The sequence below is a fragment of the Anthonomus grandis genome, chromosome 22 (assembly GCF_022605725.1).
Source record: "Anthonomus grandis grandis chromosome 22, icAntGran1.3, whole genome shotgun sequence".
NCBI lineage: Eukaryota > Metazoa > Arthropoda > Insecta > Coleoptera > Curculionidae > Anthonomus > Anthonomus grandis.
Window position 1 is genome coordinate 22,751,015 of NC_065567.1, and position 25,793 is coordinate 22,776,807.

The 25,793-nt window shown below is 33.4% G+C and overlaps 3 protein-coding genes across 6 annotated transcripts; 2 read left to right on the forward strand and 1 right to left on the reverse strand.

The window, feature by feature from the left end:
• Positions 1 to 2,403: 2,403 nt before the first annotated feature.
• Positions 2,404 to 10,108, forward strand: LOC126748904 (basic proline-rich protein-like). 4 transcript variants are annotated; one of them, XM_050458444.1, is made up of 8 exons: positions 2,621 to 2,777; positions 2,931 to 3,034; positions 3,184 to 3,481; positions 3,779 to 3,847; positions 3,993 to 4,064; positions 6,611 to 8,355; positions 8,428 to 8,893; positions 8,982 to 10,108. In XM_050458444.1, the coding sequence occupies exons 2-8, from the start codon at positions 2,986 to 2,988 to the stop codon at positions 9,286 to 9,288; spliced, it is 3,006 nt and encodes a 1,001-aa protein (XP_050314401.1). In that variant the 5' UTR covers positions 2,621 to 2,777; positions 2,931 to 2,985; the 3' UTR covers positions 9,289 to 10,108. The 4 variants fall into 4 exon arrangements, with proteins under 4 accessions (XP_050314399.1, XP_050314401.1, XP_050314398.1 ...); XM_050458442.1 differs by lacking the exon at positions 2,621 to 2,777 and adding an exon at positions 2,404 to 2,542 and having other exon boundaries at positions 6,611 to 8,893; XM_050458441.1 differs by having other exon boundaries at positions 6,611 to 8,893.
• A 5,284-nt stretch (positions 10,109 to 15,392) lies between these two features.
• On the forward strand, positions 15,393 to 22,587 carry LOC126748581 (protein phosphatase 1 regulatory subunit 37-like). The gene is made up of 11 exons (XM_050457916.1): positions 15,393 to 15,814; positions 16,157 to 16,218; positions 16,279 to 16,456; positions 19,897 to 20,205; positions 20,267 to 20,452; positions 20,515 to 21,027; positions 21,082 to 21,356; positions 21,414 to 21,602; positions 21,660 to 21,782; positions 21,886 to 22,083; positions 22,243 to 22,587. Exons 3-11 carry the CDS (start codon positions 16,327 to 16,329, stop codon positions 22,567 to 22,569), a joined length of 2,250 nt encoding a protein of 749 aa, XP_050313873.1. The 5' UTR covers positions 15,393 to 15,814; positions 16,157 to 16,218; positions 16,279 to 16,326; the 3' UTR covers positions 22,570 to 22,587.
• Positions 22,588 to 24,231: 1,644 nt separating this feature from the next.
• On the reverse strand, positions 24,232 to 25,145 carry LOC126748582 (uncharacterized). Its single transcript, XM_050457917.1, has 3 exons — positions 24,927 to 25,145; positions 24,739 to 24,869; positions 24,232 to 24,563 (listed from the first exon to the last, which is right to left on the reverse strand). The coding sequence occupies exons 1-3, from the start codon at positions 25,039 to 25,041 to the stop codon at positions 24,369 to 24,371; spliced, it is 441 nt and encodes a 146-aa protein (XP_050313874.1). The 5' UTR covers positions 25,042 to 25,145; the 3' UTR covers positions 24,232 to 24,368.
• Positions 25,146 to 25,793: the final 648 nt, after the last annotated feature.

Genomic DNA, 25,793 nt, shown 5'->3' on the forward strand with positions numbered 1-25,793 from the left:
TGGCCTTTTTAGATATTGAATTGACAAGAATTTGACAACATGCCATATGACTCAATCAAAAAGTGCAAAAAGCAAAGAGCTCTGAACGTTGTCGAGCACTGGTGCATAGAAGAACCACAACGGGTAAACTTCGCAAAAACTACCCTAGTTGCCTTCACAAAAAAGAGGAAACTAGAGCCCGTTAAAGGTCTAGAGCTTTTTGGCGAACACCTGCGACTTGAAGATGAGGTCAAATATCTAGGGGTGACCCTGCATAAAAAAATCAGCTACAAGAAGCATGTAATAAACAAGGCCACGAAAACTCTTATCTACTGTAAGAGAATGTTCGGCAGAATGGTGCTGGTGGATGGACTCATAAATGAGTCATTAATGAAGCGGAGGGCTTAAGTAGGTTGAAGCAATGGTGTGATTCTATAATATCCATCTAAACATTAATAAAACTACTTTGAGACAGAAACTGGCTAGTGGGTCTTATGTTTTTACTTGGAAGCTGCTAAATTAACAGCATAGCTGTTGAGTCAGCAATCGTTTTGAGTCAACAGCTTCTAAGCAAGCTTGCTGCTAAGCAACAAATTGTACTATGAAACTTCCTTTTGAAGTTGCCGCAGCCAATATCTTATCAATTCTGTTTTACAGAAAAGAGCAATGTTTGTTGTAAAACGTCTATAGAGAAACCTGTAGGCCTTTATTTAGGGTTTTAATGGTAATGACCTTGTGCTGTTGGTTATATTGGAAACAATGTGTTTAATTTATAAAAAATACAAATTGCATCTCACCAGTGATAAATTTAGAAAGCCCTATAATACCAGACAAAACTTCCAATATTCCAATGACCAGTCCAAATAACAAAATGACTAGGAACTAATCCATCTATTGATTAATCTAAAGTTTGATTTCTTCAAAAAATCTGTTGGATCAATCCTTGTGAAGCATTATAGGCTTATTAAATATTTTGATCTGAAATAAACCATTGCTAAGTTTGCTAGTTTTAATAGTCAAAGTCAAAAAGTGCTTTATTGTTTAAAAAACAACAATAAAAAATAAATTAAATAACAAAAATTTTTGTTAACAAAGCATGACATATGTACTGATACTCAAAATATAGCCTAACAAGTTATTTTATATCAGCTTCATTAACTCATTACCCGACTGCCTCTCCTGCTTGGCTGGCTTATTGTTCGCGGATGATTTCAAATTCTTTAAGACTGCTACATCACGTGAAGACTGCGACACCCTCCAGTTGGATATTGAGAGTATTAGTAACTAGTTCAAAACCTATGGAATGTCATTGAATGTTAATAAATGTTTCGTAGTATCATATACAAGAAAAATCAATCCAGTAGAGTATAACTATCATATTAGCGGCATTAAATTCAACCGTTCCATTGAAACCAGAGACTTGGGTGTTGTTTTTAATTCGAATTTCAAGTTTAATAATCATTTTATGTACATTATTCAAAAGGCTCTTAACTATAATAAGATTATATAATGCCTTGGTGAGACCGCACCTGGAATATGCGTCACATATCTGGATGCCTATGACAATAACACATATTGATCAAATTGAAAAAGTTCAAAAAAATTTGCCAGGTATCTCTATGTTACAAAGCACAATGAATATCCTTATATGATCTCATATACGAGTATGCTTAAGACTTTTATAATGAAATCTCTTTTGGATAGGAGAAAACAAGCGGTGATTATTTGTTCTTTATTATAAATAACATTAAATATTGTAACTGTGATCTTATAAACTTCATCAAAATAATTGTACCAAAAGTCAATTTAAGGATTTGGAATCCACACAATTTATTTTGTGTTATTTCTGATAGTGTGTCTCCAATGAATAATGTGATGGCAATTACGAACCAGTTCCTTAATCAAGTTCATGTGGATTTATTAAATATGTCTTCTGCAGATCTAAGGCTGACCCTTAAAAATAGATTTATATTTTTATGGATACAGTGGTATCCTATATATTTTTTTATTACAAACCATGTTATATTTTTATTTAATTTAATTTTGTTTTTCGTTGTATTTTGTAGTATTTTAAGGTTTTAATTTAATTTTTGTTGTTGCCGTTACAAGTAATTACTGTCTGTTCAGTGTTTGTAAAGATAATCTTAAATAAATAAACAAAACGAATGAAAATAAATATACCTCAATAAAGTAGTAAAATATACAAAGTACCCATATCTCCTTCTTTTGGTATTTTATTCCTATTTGCTAAGTATTTTAATTTTTATCTGGTAGGAAGCTTTTCCCACAAATACTTTGTATTTTATGATAACAAACCATGTATAGATTTGATTTCATTAATTTCGGTTATAATCTTGGTTTCTTAATTTAAAAGGGTTGAGCCAATCAGAATTGTACAACCAATAGCGCCATCTGTAAGCGTTTTTCGACGTAAACGGAGATGCGCACAGTGCACAGTAAAACCTACTTAAAAAATTTCGGGAAATATCATTAGTTTTTTTTTTTTAGTTTTGTTTGGCAATAGTAAAGTGAGAAAACATTAAGTAGTGCCTTTAACTGGAAGGTTAGTAATCAAAGTTTTTTTTTTGTAATTAAAAAATGTTATGTAAGTGAAGGAGGTATGCCGCCATCGCCATGTCATAAATTTGACAGTTGCAATAAATCATTCAGCCATTTCATATTAACGTGCACGTGAATCCGTGGAAAAGAACCGAAAATCTCTTGGAAAAACCATCAGAAGTCCGCGAAATTTCTCGCGGTCCCATTTCTCGCGTTATCCGTAGTCCGTGCATACAACGGTTAGTATTTCCGGTTCCCCAGGCGTGCGCAATTCGGGAGTGACGCTATGGAAAAATTTCGGTACCCATTATCCCGCCTTTTTATTACCTTATAATTTAAAATACCGCTCCTGTCTCCCGCGTTCTTATTATAATTACATTGCTTTGTTTCAGATGTTAAAGAAAAAGGCTTCTAATTAGCGCCAAACAATTTCCAGACGCCATAGGCATGCCGCCATTAGACAAAAAGGGCAAAAGAGTGCGCCCTATTATCAAAGGTAAGATCAAATCGTATATAAACTTATTATCGCTTATTTTCCTATCACATATCAAGCGTAAGTTAGTATTTCCTTCTGCCCACTGTGATACTGGGGCCCCAGAACATCTTCGGGCACATTTTATTGATCAAGAACTCTCTAATTTCCAGATAGTAGGGTGACTCCTAAGCGGTCTTATAAGGATGTGGTTGTGAACAGGAGGCCTCCACCCCCAATCCCCAACCCACCTCCCCCTCCGCCTGAGCCCCAACCCCTATCAGTAATGGAGCTTCGGTCACTTTTTCACATAATGGGGCCCTATGTCACATCTAGTATCCCACCACCTACGAGATACCCAGACGACCCTTCGATCGCCCCTTTCACTGAGAGCTACACATCCTTATACTACAGGAGGAGAGGTATCGCCACACCAACTCCCAATTTGACTCCAGATTTTGAAGAAAATGGGTAAGATAATAAGTAATTTGGTAGTTCTTTATAAGTGTGTGAATGTTTGTGTAAGATAAATAAATATTTGTAAAGAAAAGTGCTTTGGTACCATTAAGTTAAGGTATCTACATACCTTTCTTTAAAACTTTTTAACAAAATTTCAGTTTTTCTCGAGGCCAGAGCTATCAAAGCACTGATTTGAGGTTTAAAAAAAATTAAATTTGTATTTATTATAATAAAACAGAATGAGTATGTTGATACACATTATTGTATTTAAACAAAGACTGCGATAATCTCATGTTGCAAATCAAATAGGGTAACCGTTGATGATCCAGCAATAAATTCTGATGGAGCGCCTTTAGAAAGCAGACCTGAAACAAGCAGGTAAGATCCATATTTTATCTTTTCTGGAAAATCTGTATCAAACTAAGTAAAATAAACTAATGGTTCACTTGATTCCACATTAAAGAAGCAAGTTAACAATTAGTTGAACTATTTGCAGTGCAATTATATAAAATATTTATAATAGGGCCAATCCGCCAGTGACTTTAAATAGAGAAGATCTAAGGGCCATGCCAGACACCCATGACCATCACCACAGGTAAGTTACAAGTCTTATGTTAAATTTTTTTCTCTGGAGAATCATAACTCTATAACTTGCAGCATCTATAAAAAATTCTTTTGTGTCTTTTAGCTTAAAGTAGTATTAATCGGTCAAATCTCTACATACACATTTTTTTAAGATCAGACATTAGAATAATATTTTTATTTAGTTAACATGCTTTTAAAGACATTTTATATTTTATTAATAGGTGCTCTCATTTAATAAATTTAGACTTAAAGTAAGAAAAATTCTGCTCGAGAGAGCTTTTTATGATGCCACAGAACTCATCAATGTGAGCTATTACTAAACAATATAAAACATTAAATAATTAATGTTTTATATCGTTTAGTACCTAATAGGTCTATGTTTTTAAAGTGTAGGTACTGTGTGATTTCAGATCTCTCAAGTTTTAATATGCAAATAAAGTTTTGCCCTAGATATTTATTTTGACTTGTCTATATGCTATTATGTATTTTGCAAGTAATATATTGAATTTACTTATTAAACAAAAAATGGGTTCTAGATATAGTTGTTTACTGTAGGTCTATTTTATTACAGATTAATATCTATTTGCGTTAATGTATATGAGGGTCCAAGGGTAATAGTAGACCCAGTCAGTAAAAGCATCATTTTGGATCATATTATATGTGTTTACTATTTTCTGTAACATTACTCCTTTAAAAGATTGTTATTATAATTTATTCTTGGTGACTTAACATTTTTTTTGAAGAATTGGGATCAACCTCTATCTACAGTACATATCCAAGTCAAAATTAATATAAGAGAGTTATAAGACTGAAGACTTATAACTTGCAGTATGTATCAAAAGTTTTTTGTGCCTTTTAGCTTTAAGCACATCAAATAATCACATACTCGAACAGTCTTATGTAAATAAAATCAAACATTCGAATAAAAATTCATTTAAAGTTACACATACTTTTAAAGACATTTTATAATTTTACTTATGTAACAAAAAATGGGTTCTAGATATAATCATTCACTGTAGATCTATTTGATTACAAATTATTCTTTATTTGTGTCGATATATATGAAGCTCCAAAGGTAATAGTGGAGCAAGTCATTTAAAAATTATGTTTAGTTTTTCTCAACAGTTTTATTGGACTTCAGAATTGTGACTTTTAGTTTGAAATACTTCATCAAGGATCAATTAAACAATTCTTTAAAGATAAAATCAGATATTAGAATTACATTTTGATTTAGCTAAAGTTACACATACTTGAACTGACTTTTTATAATTTTACTTATTAAACAAAAAATGGGTTCTAGATAAGACTGTAGATCTATTTTATTACCAATTATTTTGCATTTGTATTGATATATATATATGAAGCTGCAACGGGTGTAGTGGAGCAAGTTAGTAAAAGCAGATTTTATATTTTTTCTCGGCATATATTTGTTTACTATTTCTTTGTAATTTTTCACCTTTAAAAGATTGTTATTAAAATTTATCTTTGCTGCCTGTCTGTTCACTTTTCAACAGTTTTTCTTTTCTGTATAATATTAATGAAATATATCGGTCACATAGATTATGTCTCTTTTCTTGGAACATTATTTTTCTTAGTAAACAATTTTGTGTGACCTAAGTAAGTAAATTTCAATGTATTTTTAAGTATCTCTTTATGGCAAATGGCAATATATATATTATGCAACCTCTTGTTTAACCAACACTTTATTTAAAATAATAGATAACTGTTTAGGACATACTTTTTTAACTTTGTCAGTAAGATTTTTATTATGCCTACCTATATAATAAAGCAATTTCAACTCGAAAAGATTGTAAAACCATTTATCTATGACATCTTATTACTAAGGCTGGGGTAAATAGTCAAAAAAGTATGCATAATCACAACTATAAGACACACAGAAGTGTGTTTAACTATAATAATGATTGTTAAGTGACATGCAAAATTACTTAGCAGTTAAACATTTTAAAATACTCGCTTGACTACTAATATGCTTGTAGCCTCTTAAACATCAGTTTTCCAAGGAAATCAAAGAGTAATTGTATAAGAAGAGTTTCCCTATTTGGAGTCACTTATCATTTGGCACCTAGAATACACTACACTGTAAACTCAATTCAGTTTTTAATTCAAGCTCACGTTAATTTTTATACTTCAGTATAAGCCACTGAAACCAACCATATATTATATTATAAAACTTTCAGAGAACAAAACCACAGAAAGAACACTATATGATGCTCTCAGTATTAAGGGAGAATATAATATGAATTCACGCATTCTTTTTACAAAAGAACAGTAGAGTCCGTTACACTATGTAAAGTAATTAATAAAAATCTATGATACTAAAACCCAAATTATTATTATTTTTGAAAAAACACTGACTTATCCTAATTCTCATAATAAGAAAGTCTACAGACAAACCTCACATAATTGACATTGACAGCGTATCTAAGCAGTCAGTCTGGCAAATACCAGAAAAATATGTCGATGATTTACTTGTAACGCTTAATTATATTAAAAGGCAAATACTATGCACTAACAGATTTTTTTTTGAATTTTTAGAACAACCCCGCTAGCTCCGAGCGTCCTTCCATTTTACAACCCGCGTGTTCCGCCTCCTCCTTTTCCTCGTCCACCTTTACCTCCTGCTACTTTTCCTCCTCCTCCTCCTCCTTTTCCTCCTCCAGGACCGTTTAGATCAAATGGTGTTACTCCAGGATTATTAAGTCAACCACCTCCAAAAAAATTAGACTTACCAGCTGAATGTAAAAAATGCCGAAACGTGACATTCTGGGGCATGCTTTCAGGACCAGCACTACCACTTGGACACTACTTGCTACCCAGAGAAAATATACGAATTATACCGCCTCGTCCACCCATATACCATCCCAGGGAATTAGAAAATATAATACCTCCAAGGAGCCAAGGTCCATTTCCAGAAAACATTCGATTATTATCGGACCGCTATGCTATATACCCAGGAAATGTAATTCCTTTCTCAGGAAGCATTCCATTCCCAAGAAATGTTCCATACTCAAGAAAATATTCATCCCTAGGAAATCTTCCATTCGCAGGAAACATTCCACCCTCAGAGACTGTCCCACAACCAGAGACCTCTCTATTCGCAGGAAATATATTCCCAGAAAACATTCTACCACCCTTGAGAATTATTCCATTCCCAGGAAACACACTCAAATTAGGAAACCTGCCACCTTTGGACCACTTCTCATTCCCAATGAACATTCCGCCACCACCAATAAACCATCCCGCTCTTCCACCCATAGAGAACGTTCCACCATTAGGGAATAATTCATTCCCAGAGAATGCCTTTAAATTCCCAGATAACATTCCTCCAGGAACGGTCCTACCTTTAGGAAACGGCTCATTCTCAGGAAATGTTCCACCTTCAGGGAATCCCTCATTCTCAGGAAATGCTCGACCGCCAGGAAACTTGTCATTCTCAGGAAATGTTCTACCGCCAGGGAATCCCTCATTCTCAGGAAATGTGCCACCTTCAGGGAACCCCACATTTTTAGGAAACGTTCCACCCTCAGGAAACCGCTCATTCTCAGGAAATATTCCACCGCCAGGGAACCCCTCATTCTCAGGAAATGTTCCACATTCAGGGATATTCCCATTTTCTGGGAATACACTCTCCGGAAACATTCCACCCTCAGGGAATCCCTCATCCTCAGGAAATGTTCCACCGCCAGCGAACCCTTCATTCTCAGGAAATGTTGCACCGCCAGAGAACCCTCCATTCTCCGGGAGTACAGCCTCAGGAAACGTTCCATCATCAGGGAACCCCTCATTCAAAGGAAGTGTTCCACCGCCAGGGAACCCCTCATTCTCAGGAAATGTTCCACCGCCAGAGAACCCTCCATTCTCCGGGACTAAAGGCTCAGGGAATCCTTCATTCTCAGGAAACGTTCCACCTCAAGGGATCCCCTCATTTTCAGGAAACGTTCCACCCCAAAGGATCTCTCCATTCTCAGGAAACATATTCCCAAGAACCGGTCCACCCCCAGGGAACTTCCCATTCTCCGGGAATACACACTCAGCGAACGTTCCACCCTCAGGGAACCCCTCATTTTCAGGAAACGTTCCACCCCAAGGGAATCCTCCATTCTCAGGGAACATATTCCCGAGAAACGGTCCACCCCCAGGGAACTTCCCATTCTCCGGGAATAGACAATCAGCAAACGCCTCATTCCCAGGAAATGTTCCACCGCCAGGGAATCCCTCATTCTCAGGAAACGTTCCACCCTCAGGAAATCCGCCATTCTCAGGAAATTTTGGACCTCCAGGTAATGTTCCACCCTCAGGCAACTTAACATTCCCAGGAAACCCTCCGCTCTCAGGAAACTTTCCGTTCTTAGGAAATAACACCTTCTCGGGAAACGCTCCATTCCCCAATCCATTCCCAGGGAATACATCCTCAGGCAATATGCCACCCTTAGGAAACACCTCATTCTCAGGAAACACACCCTCAGGAAACGTTCCATTCTTAACAAACTTGCCGCCTGTAGGCAATAATTTAGAAGGAGGCAATATTATACCAGAAAATTATCTACCTCGGGATTACATACCACTCCCAAAGGGCTATCCATGGATCTTGCAACCTATTAGGAATGTTTTGCAAGATGGGAATAAAAGGCCAATTTTCCCAATAAACTTTCCACCACCACCGCCAGTAGATAATTCCGGTCCACCCAAAAAGCCTGTTGCCCTTAAACGGCCAGCAGGACATTCAATAGCCCCTCCACCTCCACCGGAGGTGAATATTCCACGGAATGTGCCGAATCCTGAGGCTCCAGAATTTGTACCTGAACGCTACCTTGACGGGTCAGTTATATTTATTCTAGCTTAGGTCAATAAAATAATTAAGTTACCCACGTTTTGTATATGGGCTTAAACTAATGTAATTTTTTAGAGCTACTGAATCCGAGTTGGAACTATATTATGCGCGTTTGAAAGAACTATCAGATGCAATCGAGATTTATAAGAGAGAGCAGGAAGAGGAGGAATATTTGCGTCGCACCTTTGAAATTGCAATGAGCGTTTTTGAGTTCGTTTTCAAAGACGTAAAGGATGATATCTTCGAAGAAGAAGAAGAAGAAAACAAGGAACAAGAAAAGAAGGAAGAAGAAAAGAAGGAAGAAGAAAAGAAGGAAGAAGAAAAGAAAGAAGAAGAAAAGAAGGAAGAAGAAAAGGAGCAGAAAAAAGATGACGAAAAGTAAAATAATCTTATTCTTATTACTAATGTTTTGTTTTTATACCATTTCCGTTGAAAAGGTATAAACAAGTTTTTATTAATATTTTTAAAGATCATCTTCTGGTTGTTTGTCATACAATGTTCAATCAATTAAGTCTTCCAGTAGTCTTGCTCTTGATTGATTCTATTTTTTTTAATCCGAGATGATCTTTCCATATATTCTATTTAATATTATAATAATCCTAGCTTAATCTCTATATTTAATAAAAGACCATGAAACCGATATTTGCTTTAAAGTTAAAAAATCTTTTTCGAATTTTGAATAATCATTTTAATGGCACTATATTTTGATGCAAAAAAATGCAATTTGTTAAAAGATCTGTGATAACAGTGTACCTGCCTCCTGACTGATTTTAAGTTTTTGGTTATTTGCTCAATAGGTGATTAGACAAAGACTGATTAGAGTTTAATGGGCTCAAAAATGCAGATGTCGTTGTTATAAGGCTGTGTCACGATTTTTACTATCTGTTGATTGGTCTTTTTTTTATGTTAATTACTTAGTTGTATAATTAATCCCCAGTTAATATCATATGAAACAACGCCTGTATGTATTTTGTTGCTAATATTGTTATCTATATTAGTTAACAGAATATTAGACAGTGAATTACGTTTAATATTTCGTTGCTCTATGATATCTGTTATGCTTAAGACACTGGGTTAATGAAAAACCGAATTATATTTATGTTAGTATTAGTTTGTATTTCCGACGCATTCAAATGTTCGACAAACGTTTGCTTTTGTAATGTCGACATTTTTTTTGTCTTAATAAAAAATTTTGAAAAATACGTATTCGTGTATTTATTTTATAGAAACTGATATGGAGGGTGTGACTGCAAATCTATTGAATTGTATCTGCTATAAGACAACACAGTAAACTGTTCAAGTTTTATTTCAAGAAATATGCTTCTAGTACCCAATATGTGAAAATTCACAAGCCTGTGATTTTGGTATGATGTGCAGAAAATTTGGTTGATTTCCTAATTGTCTTTTATTTATTTAATAATACACGGGAAATACCCCATTGAAATACATAATTTTAATCTTAATACAGGTTCAGGTATATAAAAGTCATTGTCTACTGTCATTTGAAGACAAGAGCATAAAAATATCTAAAATAATAATATAAACACATGAACAAACAAAATTTAATATAAATTACAGTTTAGTCTATATAAGTTTAATCTAATCAAGTGATAGATTTCTATTTAAAACGATTAATAGATAGAGCCATAATTTGTATGTCAATATTCGTTTTTAAATATATATACGTGTGCGTTACATTGAATACACTTCTATTCTGTATAGGTTTTAAAATAACTATCGGAACATTAAACTTAATTTTATTAATTAAATGTAGATCACAATAAGGACTGTCAATTATTTCCTTGGCTTAAGGATGCCAATTGAAAGTAGTCGGCATACTCTGATAGACACCACATATACGGAAAAAATTACACTTTTTTAATTAAAGGTACCTGAAAGAGCGTTTTTGAATTTTTTCTATGTTGTTAATATGAACTTTTCCTTGAGGTGACCAAATTATAGCTCAATATTTGAAGTGTGGTTGAACTATTGAATTAAATAATCTATAGATACTATTAATCCTAAAATTGCTGGAATTTCTGATGATAAAACCTAGTGCTTTATATGCTTTTTTGGTAAATGTATTAAAGTGAATTTAAGACTGTAATAAAAAAGCATTCCCAAATCCCAGCATTTTGTTTTTCTGAAAATAACAGCAAAGAGTTACCTTTATGAGTAAAAGAAGTATACAGACACTTGGAAATCTTAAGAAACATTTTATTCTTTAGAAACCATTTGTCAACCCTATGCAAGCCCTGCTGTAAATTTTTACAATATTCGAGAGAATACATTTGTTCGAAAATCTTAAGGTCGTTTCAATAAATAATATAGGCCTGCATAAAACTACATGCCCCTTTAGAGAATCCAAATTAACTCAATTTCTCAATTAGTACCCCCTGATCAACCCTAACAGACGCCTTCATTACAGGAACTAATTTCGGCAGAATCTGTAAGTATGCATAGGTTAGTTACAGTGGATCGATTAGATAGAAAATCCATGTTACTGGATGGGAAATTGATGGTAAAAACTCTGTAATATATGTTATATAATATATATTTTTAAAGATTTCTAAAAAGTAACAATTCTGGAATGTTAACCTACTGGACCACTACTACTATACAGGGTGGCCATTTGAAAACGAAACAGAGCCTATTTTAGGTCCCTCAGAACATTTGCGAAAAAATCCTCGGACCCGTAAATTTTTGATTGGGAAAACATTTTTTTGCTAGTTTCGCCCCCCTGAGGGCAAAGCCCTTGCGGGGGTGACAAGGGCCCCCAAAATTTTAAATGGAACTGGGGGTCGAGTGATACCTTCTTGCACAATATGGCCTAAAATAGCTACTTCTGAAGCTTCATTCACCACTGGATTATCCATTTCGCGCTTTTTATTAGCCACACACCCAGTTTCCCTAAATTTTTGAACCAATTCCAAAATGTACTCGCGATGGACCTGTCGATTAGGGTGTTGTAGTGTGTTAAAGAGCTGGGCAGTTCTATTAGCATTTTCATTGTTCGCAAAGAAAAGAGAAAGAAAGAAAGAAAATGTGCTATATTACGTAAGACAACAAAATCTTGTGTACAAGCATCCTAAAAACTAAAAAATTCCAAATTTACTTTAAATTTCAAATTTCAAACAAACATAACATCTAAAACACTTTACCATAACATTTACACACATTACCAAAATTAATCATAACAAAACAGATTGAGAAAAAAAAAGCATCTTTCTGATAAATTTCATTAAAAAATAAGTAAAGCTGCCAATAAAACAGAATTTAGAAGAAGTAAATTAAATTATTTAACAGGAAACAAAACTAAAACACTAAAATGATGTCAGAGCACAGGTTAAAAGGTATCATTAAAAAAATCGTCAAGGCTATAATATGCCCTGGATAATAAAAGTGATTTTAATTCCTTTTTGAATCTCTTAACTTCTAAAATTTGTCTGATACATAGAGGAACATGGTTGTAAATTTTTTTGCTAGGGTATATAAGTGAGTTCTTGGTGAGGGAGGATGTAGGGATTGGTAAGGGAAAATCGTTAACCTGGCGAGTCATATGACCAGTGTTAGAGGGAGGTTTAGGACATTTATGAATAAGAGTAGCTGTTTCTAAGATAAAAAGAGAAAAAAGAGTTAGGATTTTTTGAGATATAAAGAGAGGTTTACAAGAATCTCTTAACCCAGCGGAACATAGGTATCTAACTGCCTTTTTTTGAATCACAAAAATTATGTTTAATAATCCCTTGTTGCTTAAACCCCAAAAAGGCAAGCCATAACGAAGGTGGGACTCAATAAGAGAAAAGTACACTGAACGTGCAACTACCCCTCCCAGCTCATGCCCCGCCATTCTTACTGCAAAGCATTCAGAGGATAATTTTGATGCCAGATTTAGGATATGATCTTCGAAGCGAAGGCGACCATCAATGGTAATACCAAGGAACTTACAGCTTTCTTTGTTTTGCAAGGGGGAGTTTTCACTAAACATAAGGCCCTGAACGTCACACTTAAATCCCATAATAAAGGTTTTGCCCACATTAAATACAAGCCTGTTTGCAGCACACCACTCCGATAAAATCTTAAGATCCTTAAAAACCTGGGCTCTAACATTATCAGAATCTCTATGATTCCATAAAATGGTGGTATCATCAGCAAACTGAACCACTTTGCCCTGCAGTTTTAATGAAATTATTTAAGAAATTATTTAAACTCTTCCAGCAAGTAAATAAACCATTATCACACTCAATGTTGTAACTAACTAACTTTAAAGAGCTATTTGTTTGACACACTATGATCTGATAGCAGTAATTAACAACCACTATTAAACTTCAAAATGTTGCTATAATAACAGTCTCAACAATAACCAAGAGTTCCCTTGCAGAATTGGCATAGATACCTACGGGTATTAAAAAAAAAATAACAGAAAGTACGGTTCACAATGTAGGAGAACAAAATTTTTTGTATTTATTTAACTGCTAAATTTACAAGCATTTTTTTCATAAAAAATGTTGACATGTTTTTGTAACTTTTATTAGCCCCTGTATCGACTAGACAAATAGTAACGATTTAAAACTTTAGGGTTATAATCCACATAAAAATACCTTCAGAATAAGGTATCACTCGACCCCTCGTTCCATTTAAAATTTTGGGGGCCCTTGTCACCCTCGCTAGGGCTTTGCCCTCAGGGGGGCGAAACTAACAAAAAAATGGTTCCCCCTTGAATCAGTAATTGACGGGTCCGACGATTTTTTCGCAAATGTTCTGAGGGACCCAAAATAGGCTCTGTTTCGTTTTCAAATGGCCACCCTGTATTTTATTTTACAATGAAAGAAAAGATCCTCCACTGGATCTACTCGCGCATTGTGGGACCTCTTCTCACATACGGGGCTATCGTTTGGTGGCCATGTACGGAGAAAGCGAAAATTCGTGCTCAACTGGACAGAGTCCAACGTATTGCATGTCTCATACGTCCTCGGCGAACTACGTGCTGGCGAGACCGGTCACGCAAAAATTTGGTCACGGGCCATACAGGAATGTCCTCTCCTTCTGATGGGCAGTGACTGCATAGCTCCAGTGACTGTGGACTGCAAGGGATTCGTGACGCACATTGCAGGCAGAAAGGAGTGGCAGCATTCCAACAGACCTGCATTGCTAAATAGGGGGACCATCTGGTACACAGATGGCTCCAGAATGAATAACAGAGCTGGACCAGGGCTTATTGGTGGGATCTCACATACCAGTAGGGCATACTTGCTGGGGGAGCACGCCATTGTCTTCCAGGCCGAAGTATTCGCGGTATTAAAATGCGGACAGAAAATCCTAAGCTGCGGACACCGCAACACAGTCGTATCAATATGCTCGGACAGCAGAGCTGCCATTAAGGCTATCACGGCCGCAAAGGTAAGCTCCAAGCTTGTAATAGAGTGCATAAAAGTCCTAAAAAAACTGGTACAGGTTGGATGCAGGGTCCACCTCGTCTGGATACCTGGCCACGCAGGCCATGCAGGTAATGAGGAAGCGGACTCTTTTGCCAGACTGGGATCCGCAAATGTGCCGATGGGGCCGGAACCCATAGTTGGTATCGCCAAATGCGTTGCGGTCGCGTCAATGAAGGGTCTGCTGGACCCACCGAAGATGGACTGAGTCCCCTGGTATGAGACAGGCCAAAGCGCACATAGGTGGGCCCTCTGCCTGTCTCACCAAAAATCTACTACGCCTAAAAAGACGCGAAATTCGGCTAGTGACAGGTCTTTTAACCGGTCACTGGCACTTAAGAAGCCATCTCCATACTATCGGTATTGCGGACAACCGGGAATGCCGATGGTGCTGTGAGGAGGATGAAACCGTTGACCATGTAGTCGGGGAGTGCCCAGCACTCACGCGCTCCAGGTTCAAATATTTGGGTAACACTTTCAGTGTACCGAGCGACTTCAAGTCCGAAGTCCTTCAGACCAGAGAGCCTTATTGGTTTCTCTAAGGCCGTTGGGCTCTGGTAACCCCCGGTGGGGCATGATGCGTCCATCAGGAGACCTATATGCACAACTGCCTTGGCGGCCCACTGTTTCGTCAATTCAATTCAATGAAAGAATATATTTATTAACTTAACATGGTTAACTCTCAAAACACAGTTAGGTTCGCAGTTGTAAATAGATATAACAATATCGCTTTTCTTCGGCAAGTACACTGTTTAAAAAAAGCCCGCGAAGAAATTAAACAATTTCAAATATGCCTTGTAAATAATTACCTCTCACGATTTAGTTACCTTGGCCAACTGTCGTTGATGTCAGCGCCCTCATAGCTAAGTTTGACGGAATTCAATTTACAGAACTTAAGACAGTGTTGCCAACAATACCGATCTACCCTTAAATCTACTGATTTTTCTCCTTTAACATACCCCAAATTTTCTTCTGGAGATATTTTCTTGAAAAATATTGTCAACAGGGCCTAATGGTTTTAACTCCTTCCTTCTGTTTTGCTTTATGGCCACCTGAGTATTGTGCCCCTCATATTTCATACTTCATGTTTGTTTTCTGTGTTGCATGCTCATTGCTCCTCAATCTGTGTGTAGCATTCTAGCATTACATTGACAGTATGTACAGGGCATTAAATGTAATGTTACATGTGTAAAGTGCATTCATTCTCAATCTGTGGTAAAGTGTAATGTTTTTTATAAATACGATTTGTTATTTTCCACAATTTTTGTTATCAAATCAGCACTTGTATTGCACGACTTGAGGTTATTCATTTTTATTATTAAAATTTATCCAAATAGTAAAGAGAGTGTATCTATTGCACTTTACTTTGGATGCTATTATAGATGAAGTGCCAGATTATTACCTGTTTCTAATGGTTTCCAACTGAAACATTTGCTGTAACCCAACCTAGAAGACTTGTTAAAATATATAATAGTAAGTTATGAATTATCTTTAAGGAACATTATTCTTATGCTAAAAATTTGTTAGTTTGGATATTTGTGAATTAACAGTGGCACATCAAGGAAGTGTATTGGAGGCTTTGTTGTTGAAGCAATAATATTAACTTCATTAACTCTCCATTCCTAATAATGGTAATAATATCCTACTAATAAGTACCTAGTAGGTGCCTTATTTAAAATCTATTTTTAACAGCACCTTATCAAAAAGATCTAATAAAAAATTCTTCATAAAGCTCCTACTTCTGAGCTTCTAGAAGGTTGAATCCTTGAACCTCTAATTTCCTATAATTATAAATTATATTTATTCTTTTTTCAGACAACATAGGCACCAAACAAGAATCAAAACCAACAAGAAGAATAGGATGGTTCGGAAAAAATGTAAGTCAATATCTACCATAAACCAATCGCTACTAACATTCATGTGTTTTATTCATGTAGGTCATAATAGAAAAAAGAGTGGATCTGAGCTAATTTAAAAATTGAGTGATGGATCTGGCCTCATGTGTTGAAGAAAATGAAACCCCTTTTCTTATAGACAGTGGTACAGAAAGTATTACTGAAAGCCCATTAGATACTGAACAATCCGAGAATTCCACACTTTGCAATGTCAAAATTAGTAAGTGACAATTATAAATTACACTATCCACTATAATATTCAGTTAGGTAAAGTCTAGTTTACCAACTTTTCTAAAAATCTTACCTACAATTACAGGCAAAGGCTTAAATGTGTGTAATTTTACTGGTAACAATATTTCAATGGAGCAGTAGTGAATTTTCAAGTGGATTTTTTCCAGAAAAAAAATTTGACATTTATACATTTAGAATTATAAACCCAACCAAACTTTTGTGCACTTAAAATTGTGGGAAAATAGGGTCTAGTTTCAAAAGCAAGATGTTAGGAAAAATTTCTATAACGTCATTTTATAATGAGTAGATTTTTTACAATTTAAAATTTGACTTAATATATACATTCTTTTGTTGTAGACTAAATTTTATAAATGAAATAACAATGCAAGTATTTAATAATATGGGACCATTTACAATTATTTTTAATAACATCCTTTTTTAATTTGTGTTACAATTAATTAAACCACATAATATTTTATAGATAAGATATATGCCAAGATTTCTTCTGGGGACTTCTAGATTGGGAAGATGTAATAACAATGACAATTCCCATAATTTACATCTTCAACAGAGATTCTTAACTTATCCTCATTTGAAATTACACACATTTTAAGCCTTTTCCAATAATTTCAGATGAAAATAAATGTCAAAAAATTTGCATTTGATTTTTTTTTTGGGAAAAAATTCCACATGAAAATTTGCTCCTTCACGATCTTTGTCTATTCAAAGATTTTTAGTTTAAAACTATTTGTCTACTCATTTCTTTCATATTAACTAAATCTAATCTAGGAAAGTATTTACTCTACATTACTATCCTTGCTTTATACTTATCTGTATTATAAATGATTATTTGCGTTTATAAAGTGATGAAAGTTTAAAATTGCATCATCCACAGAATCTTAATTGTGCATTTGTTTGTTTATTGGCAAAATTGCATGTCTGCATTTATTTATTTTTTTATAAACAAATCCATTTACGTTTATAAGGTTTACCATGTTTATGTAATGGCATATATTGATACCTGAAAGCAATAGTGAGATATCTCTAAATTCATTGTTTTGAGATAATCGCTTTTTTATTTTCTATAGGAGTAGTTTAATATCTATATTGTAAACTTTTCTTTAAGTCTGGTGATTTCAAGTTAAGAAAGTTTTATGTAAGCATTGATAACATTGCTTTGGACGTTTAGTCTTTAAGATTTAAATAAGTAAAAGATATTTCACTATTTCATCATTTTTTTTAATTTAAATTTTAGTTATGTTAAAGGTCATCAAATTAGTAGAAGACTGTCAAGAAAACACATTTATTTTAAGACTAATACATATTTTTTAATTTTGTTAACATAAATGAATTTTATATTCTAAGGTGAGCTCTTATCACTATTTTGCTCTTTACCTTTAACACTTTCTCGTTCTTTTAGATTAATAAAAAGGTTTTTAATTCAATACTCTTGCATGTTCTTCTTCTACGACCTCTCATACGATATTTAACAGTAATAGATTTGGTGAAGTTTGTTTCTAAGTAGGAAACCTTATATTTTATTAGATCTGGATTATTAATATTCATCTAAATCATCATTACATTTTTCCAGATATATTTTTTCCCATCATTATTTACATTAAAGTCTTTACCTGTTTGGTCGCACACCTTTTTCCAGTCTATGAAGTCCAGAGTTTCCAAATGCTCTCTCCAAGAGCATTTTTTTTGGAACATCAGATAATCATGGCTAACTCTGAGGGGACAAAAAAAATGATTTTTTTTTCTTTCAATACAGGCATGAATACTATCTCCTTCATTTTCAGTATGACCAACTATTAGATATTTGTGAATAATCGTTTTAATATTCAAAATTTTCACAGCATAGAGGAACATACAAAACATGAATTTATTTTTATTTTGGGCAATGCAATTGTGGTTTGCAGTTGCAATTTATATGGCACCTCTTTTGGCAACTTTTTCCATTCCATAAGTAACAAGTACCCTCCTTACTTCTAATATTATACCGAGTGAAATTATAGCATTTAATTCGTATATATATTATTTATAATTTATATAAAAGAATGTCGATATATTTTCATTTGGAAGTGGCATCACTCTTGCAAATCAAAGGTAGCAAGTATAATATCTTTGTTTAAAATAAAATTATTTTTATCTCTTTTATTATAAGAACTAAACTTTTCATAAATGACACAAAATGAGCACCAATCTTTTGTTGGTTGAAAGAACGAAGTATTGAAATTTGTATTAAATATCTTTCTACATAATTGTCATAAATTTGTGATTAAAATTAAATTATTAATCTCTCAGTGTTGGGTTAATGTAGCTGGAGGATTATCTAAGCAGCCTTGAGACATGTACAATATCTCAATGTTGCAATAAAAGGATAAACGAACAGATCGCAACACTGCATTTTACGCCTTTTCAGTATTTAAAATATTTTTGTTAAGATATCTCAGTGATGCATAGAATTAAGGTGGTTGTTGACTTGCATTTAACAGAAATAGCTTAAAATCAATATTTTTGGTTTATCTCACTGTTGCTTTCAGGTATTGATATGTAAAGTGGCTAACTTATTATCTTTATTATCGTTAATTAATCAAAGTTCATATATTTTAAATAATAGCAAGGTTTGTTCAGGTCACATATAAAGCCTTTTTTTTAATCTGCTCATTAGAACATTTATTCTTTACTGGAACATCTGCCTTCGCAATTGATTATCAAATTAATAAACTTAATGTTAAAGCCTCTGAACACAATTAAATATGTGGGTGTTTTTTTGATTGTATGTATGCATAATCTGGGTTTTCTAATTAGGAATTGTTTTCATCTATAACTAATCTGCTTTAAACTGCTTGATTACTCTTTATTTGCATGTACCTGTAATTGGGCCTCTAACATGTTAATTTTTTAAATGGTGTATTAAAAACATGTCACCACTGGTTTAACGCAATAAAATTTTAATTACACAACTATAAAAATCTGAACTGGGCATCTATTATTCTTTATGTTCTTTTTACATAAGTGAAATGATTTCAGAACTATAATTTATGGTTATGCAATTGTGTGACAGTGGATATGCATGAATACAATTTTAGAATTAAATTTTTTTTTTAAAAAAACATCCCAATTTGAATAACTACTCTAAAGCAATTTAATATTTGGTATCATTGTTTTTTATGACCTTCATGGCATTGTTTAATAAGTTTTTCATAAGTTTTCCCAGGTTTAGGTCAGTTATTATTTTTAAACTTTTTGGGATATGAATTAATTGTTTATTAAACTTAGGTTGAGACTTCACACATAGACAAAAATCTTAAATAGTTTGGATAAATATTAATATTTGTCCATAATCATCTTTATAAAATTGAAAGGTCTCTTTATTATAATTATGGTAAGATTTGTATGTAAATAGTTATATTTTCATTGTAGATTGTTTGAAAGGCAAGGGCAAATTGACACTAGCAACCTCATTAATAGACAAGTCATTCTCAGTGGAGGAAGATGAATTGTGTACCCCTCTTGAGCCAACTCAAGTTGGAATATTTCACCTTACACCTTCTGCTTCCCCCAATAGCACATCTACTGAAGAAACTTCTGATGAAGATGATGGAATTGAGGATATAATACACATTGATGTAGACAATAATCGGCTTCAAAAGTTATCAGTTCCGTCAGACTTGGATGACATTCATTTAGAGACAAGTTGTGTGGAGGATGAAAAACTAATTGATTATGATGGTAAATCCTATTAATAACCCTGTTTCTTTCATGCCATTTTTTATAAATTTATTCATACTAGATTCTGCAGAAATTATACCCGTTGATCAAACAAACATCACAAGTTCTTCCATATTGCGAAAAACATCTTGTTTGGATTCCTCCTTAAGTGATGACCAATCAGAAACTAGGCATGTTTGTTTTCCTGCAGCAGAAAATGAACTTGTTTCTTACAAAGAACCTGAAAACCAGTACCCTTGGACTATAAGTAAGAATGAATTTCAAAAAGGCAAAAATCTGTATCTGTTTATTGTTTTGACGTATTTGCAGATGAATTTATAGCGCCAAATGACATTCTTCAAATCTATCAACAGTCTTGCATGAAGCATAACACCATAGAATTAGATGCAATAAAGTCACAGATTCTGGAGATAAAAAACAATTTGAATCACTCAGCCACTCTGAAGTTAAGTGGAATTAAGATCAGTCGAGAAGTGAATGAGACATTGGAGGACATTTTAAAAGTCACGAATTTCCACTCATTAGCATTACAGGAATGTCAATTTACATCTGAGACTATGACTGAGTTTTTAAATATGCTGGAGTATTATAAATCCGTTTGCCATTTTGAAATTGCAATGAATTTTGATGATGATGAGACATGGAAGTGTTTTTGTAATGCTTGTTCTAATATTATGGTCTTGGAGTCCCTTTCTTTTAAGGGTATGGTTTTGAGTGAACCCTATATGAGACATCTCATGAGTGCTATTAAGAACAACCCTAACATCACTACACTGAAGTTTGATGGTTGTATGCTAGTTAAGTTACCCACTTTTTATTTAGGTAAGCAGCTTGTATCAATGATTTTATCAGTTATTTAATATCATTTACATGTAGTTGACTCTCTAATGACAAATCGAACAATATGTGAGCTCTACTTACCCTCAACTGGATTGTATACTAAAGAAGCAGATGCCCTTCAAAGATTTCTTGTTAATAACAGACACTTAAAAGTACTGGATATAAGCAACAACAACTTGGGAGATCGGGGATTAGAAGTTCTTGCTAAAGGATTATGCCAACAAACAATCATTGGTTCGGGCCTTTCAGTACTTGTTATCTTCAACAATCAAATTACTGAGAAGAGTGGCCCTGTTATCAAAAATATTATTGTAAGTTTATCGAGTTATATTTTCGTTTGATTTGCTAAACAATTAATCTTGTTTTAGGTTGAATGCAAAAATTTGCACACATTAAACATTGGCTACAATAATTTAACTGATAAAGTGCTTTATTATATATCTGATGGGTTACCTTACACCCAATCTTTAGAAGGGTTGGGCCTTCAGTGTACCCTTTTGACATGCAAAGGAATTCTGGCCCTATCCAAAGCCATCCCCAGTAACTTTTCTCTACAAGTATTAGCCTCATTAAATGCACTTAAAAGACATTTATAATAAAATTAATATTTTCAGAAAATCAATTTAAAAGGAAATAAGGCTATTCAACTTCAGGGAATTGAGAAGCTCTGTACTGCCTTGACAGCAAATCAAAGAATTATAAAAGTGGAAATTGATGATCATAATCGATCCTGTAATGTAAGTGCATAAATTATTAGTCATATCAGTGTTCATTTAGTATTTGTATGCCATGCATTTAAAGTGCTATAGAGTGTTTGTAATGTTTTCCTAAATTTCTTAGGACCCAGAGGCATATTCACAACTAGTGAAAAAACTCAGTGCAATTTGCACAATCAACAAAAATTATATGGAAGCGAGCAGTAGCAGCAGCAGTGACGAAGATGACGAGATATTAAAAATATCTCAAAAAATTTCTAGAAAGGTTTCTTTAAATTGCGAACCGAAATTCGCAGTGCCTGATCCTACTAGGACTTTTCAGGTTAGTGTGTCAAGTCACCCTATAACTTTACTTTCTGAAAAAATACAGGAGGCAAATCCATGTTTCGTTTATAAGAAAAATATGACTATATTCTCAAAGAATTTTCACTTAAAACTAAATAAATAAAAGGATCTAAAATATGATTCTTTTGAAAATTAGATTGGTTCACCTATTCCATCACCAGCATCAAGTCCAGCACCACGTAGCCGGTTTCAGATAGTAAAGGTTGCCGAAAATGGATTGAAAGTTATGGAAACCCCTTCACCGAGTAGCAGTAGTTGTAGCAGCAGCAGCGGTAGCAGCGGCATTGGTGGCAGCAGGTTTAAAGTGACCAGGGTTCCTCCTTTAAGTCCAAGCTTGGATGACGACATTAACCTGCCGGGAAACAGATTTTCGAACATTAGAAGCAGTGTTTCTTCAAATGACAGCGTTGATTCATTGGCAACTATCCATTTGGAAACTGATGATGAAGTGAGTGATCAATAGACGGTTTTTTTAATTTGTTTTTCTTGGTATTATAATTTACCGACCACTATTTCCGACCCGGTGATAAAACGACAAATTTTGCCTTTAAATTAGGGATAAAAAGCTTTTCGATTCAACCTAACCCAGTGTTTTACGGATATTCCACATTTAGATAAGCCTAAACGACTTAATGAACATTTGTTTGATAGTATTTTGTTCATTCTGTGATACATCTTAGTGATGAATTTTTCTAATTTTTTTTCGCAAATACGTATCTACACTGTTTGTGAATTTTTAAGAATATTAGTTTGTATAATTGTTTCTATTTTTATGAACAAAAATAAAAAAAATAACGAAATAAAAAAAACACGAGGTCAACCTGTGAATCTTACCAAAGAAATAATTACGTTTTATATACACGCATACTGTTTTTTTTAACTTGTAATTTTATGCAAAATATCGTATGGTCGCATTAAAGCATACTGCTGCCGTCATCCATGTTTCAAAAATATGGACCAGGCCTAAGAAGGAGGATGAACTCATATAAGAGAACCATGCTTTCAATCATTTAAAAAAGTGTGTATTCATTCATCTGTAAGCTTAAACTATTCAACTTTTGAGAGTAGAAATCGACTTAATACCTTTAGAGTAATGATTTTACATGACCATAAATATCACAAAATCGCTTAGAGTACTTAAAATGGGGAAACTTGCAGACTTCTATGTGTCTATTACTATTTAGCTATATATTCTTTCGTTGTATTTTGTAAAGAGAGCGTTAATCTGTCATCTTTTAACAAAGAATGAACGGTTAAATACTAATTTATAACACCTTTTATATTTAAGAAAAAGTTAGAAGTCAGCTCATAAAATTGACATATATTTGTCTACCATTACTCGACCATGCATTTTGCACATAAGCTAAGGCTTTAATTATTTAGAAATGTATATTGTGTAAAAAATAATAATGAATATGTGTCTTACTGTACTTCAACATTCATGTTTCTTATTTATAAAATAAAAAATCATTTTTAACAACTTTGAGTCAACCAAATAACCAGTGATATTTTTTAGTCCTTCAAGGAAGTTTAAGCTAATAGATTTTTTTAAGTCACAAATTTATGTTAGAAATACTTAAAGCGAATCATTAAGTAATTTTTTACTTTGTAAATACTATTTCATGGGTAACATTAACGTTAAATATATTTTTGTATTAACTCATTAGTACTTGGCTATATGGTAAGATTATTATTATTATCAAAGAATATTGTTAAGCTTGCTAGAGGTTTATTAAATAATATTTAATGATGGTACAAACGTTAAGTCGTCGTATTTGTTTTATTGTAAAATAAGTAGATAACTATAAGAATAAGGTATTTTCGATTTTCTCGCATGCACTTCATTGACCTTTAAATTTTGTTATTTAGTTTTTTTTATTTGTAGTCTTGTGTATGTGATAAAATGGATGTGATATTGTATTATAATACCTGTAGTTGTATCAAATTTTATACTATAGCAGTCCATCTTATACTTTGAACGATGAGCCTTGTTAATGTTTTAATTATATATATTATTTAATAAGCTTAATCCCATTATAATTAATACAAAAAAATTAGTTAATTAATTTAAACACCAAAGTAAATGATCCAAAATCATAATTCGGTTTTCAAAGTATTTAATGGGCTTCTAAGTATTTGTATTACCTTAAAATATGTTTAAATTAAAATAAACATTTTTTTTTTTAAATATTACAATATATTTTATGTTTATAGTAATAAATTACATGTTTGTTTTAATAATACGCGTTTAATGGTGCGTTCTTAAGCACCCGCTGTCGTATTATGTCCACGAATCTGTACGAAGAAGTTGAAACCATTGCCAAACGTCGTGAGGACGTTGAATTCTACGTAGTTATGTCCAATCCCACCTGCAGCATAACTAGGATATGCTAAAACTTCCGGACTCTCATCATAAACGTTAACGCAATCTATGAGAACATTTCCATCCACGTTCATCTGAAATAAGGGAAAAATAGGGATTCTAAGCTCCTTTAGCTGTGAAGAGTTTAATCCTTGCAAAAGTTTTTAACAAAACATTCAATCCCCAATTTTTGTATTAAAAGAGAAGTTTGAAACACATTTTGGTTTATCATTATTCATTGGACATTTCTTGAGTGTATGAGAAACTTACCCTTATATTTGCAAATATTTGACTCCGTCCATCATTATTTAAAACGACTCTCTCTTGATGCAGTAAAATATGATTTTTCGTACATCTTCCGATAAATAAATTATGAGGCTTAGTAACTTCTTTTACAACAACTAAAATAAAAAAAAAACTGTTATATTGCGATAAGGTTTTGATAATAGGAAAAATACTTCTTCCTAAGTAGTTCACTTTATGGGATGTTATCGTAGTGGAGTTCTGACTGCTTGTGGTCTGACTTGAAACACTTACTATAATGACTATAAATAACTGCAAAATGAAGAACATCGTGTGTAATAAAATTTAATTAAAATATTTTATATCGGCGCGTAGGCATTATTCTAAATTAAATTGTATGGTGGATAACGTTATAAATTGTGTCGGTTTGACGATGCAGCAGTTCAGATTAAAGGTTATCTTTGTAATATTTTAAACCTATATAACCCTTTTTTACTAAGCCATTATTAATATTTTGTTGTTCTTTTTCATTGAAATAATATAATGTATATTGTAGATTGATGATTGAATGATAGAAAAGTATCGTTTCATTAACATCCTTTACATAGATAGCTGATATTATTGGCATGAATTACACAAGTGCTCATACAAGTAAAAGGATATAAAAAATTAAAAACAATTAAATGGAGCATTATACCACTATATATGTAAGTAAATTAAAATTGAAGCCGAGGTATTACAGATCCCTAATTTATTTTTTCCAAGTTACGAATTCCATAATAGTTATTGCCCCTCCTAGATCTATGGACTCTAAGTTGATATCAGGATTCTGTTAGTTCTAGTGACGCTAAATTTAGTACTTTCACATTCAGACATAAAACAAATAATATTTCAGAATTATGATTAGAAATTAGGATGGTGGGATGAAACGAGATAGATATAAGGAACTTACATTTTTTTTCCTATTTAGAGACATTTTAAGCTTAAGGATCGTAATGGTTTGACTAAAAAAAATGACCAGACTGTGAAAGTTAAGAAAATTAAATATTTTTCGTTTTTTTAACACATTTCATCTCCAGAAA

Coding starts and splice junctions, on each gene's coding strand:
- LOC126748904 (XM_050458442.1), top strand. CDS start 2,986: ATGCCGCCATTAGACAAAAAGGGCAAAAGAGTGCGCCCTATTATCAAA. Junction 3,035..3,183: donor AGTGCGCCCTATTATCAAAG/GTAAGATCAAAT, acceptor TCTAATTTCCAG/ATAGTAGGGTGACTCCTAAG. Junction 3,482..3,778: donor CCAGATTTTGAAGAAAATGG/GTAAGATAATAA, acceptor CAAATCAAATAG/GGTAACCGTTGATGATCCAG.
- LOC126748581 (XM_050457916.1), top strand. CDS start 16,327: ATGGATCTGGCCTCATGTGTTGAAGAAAATGAAACCCCTTTTCTTATA. Junction 21,603..21,659: donor CCAGTAACTTTTCTCTACAA/GTATTAGCCTCA, acceptor TAATATTTTCAG/AAAATCAATTTAAAAGGAAA. Junction 21,783..21,885: donor ATCATAATCGATCCTGTAAT/GTAAGTGCATAA, acceptor TAAATTTCTTAG/GACCCAGAGGCATATTCACA.
- LOC126748582 (XM_050457917.1), bottom strand. CDS start 25,041: ATGTTCTTCATTTTGCAGTTATTTATAGTCATTATAGTAAGTGTTTCA. Junction 24,870..24,926: donor AGTGAACTACTTAGGAAGAA/GTATTTTTCCTA, acceptor TTTTTATTTTAG/TTGTTGTAAAAGAAGTTACT. Junction 24,564..24,738: donor AAATATTTGCAAATATAAGG/GTAAGTTTCTCA, acceptor CCCTTATTTCAG/ATGAACGTGGATGGAAATGT.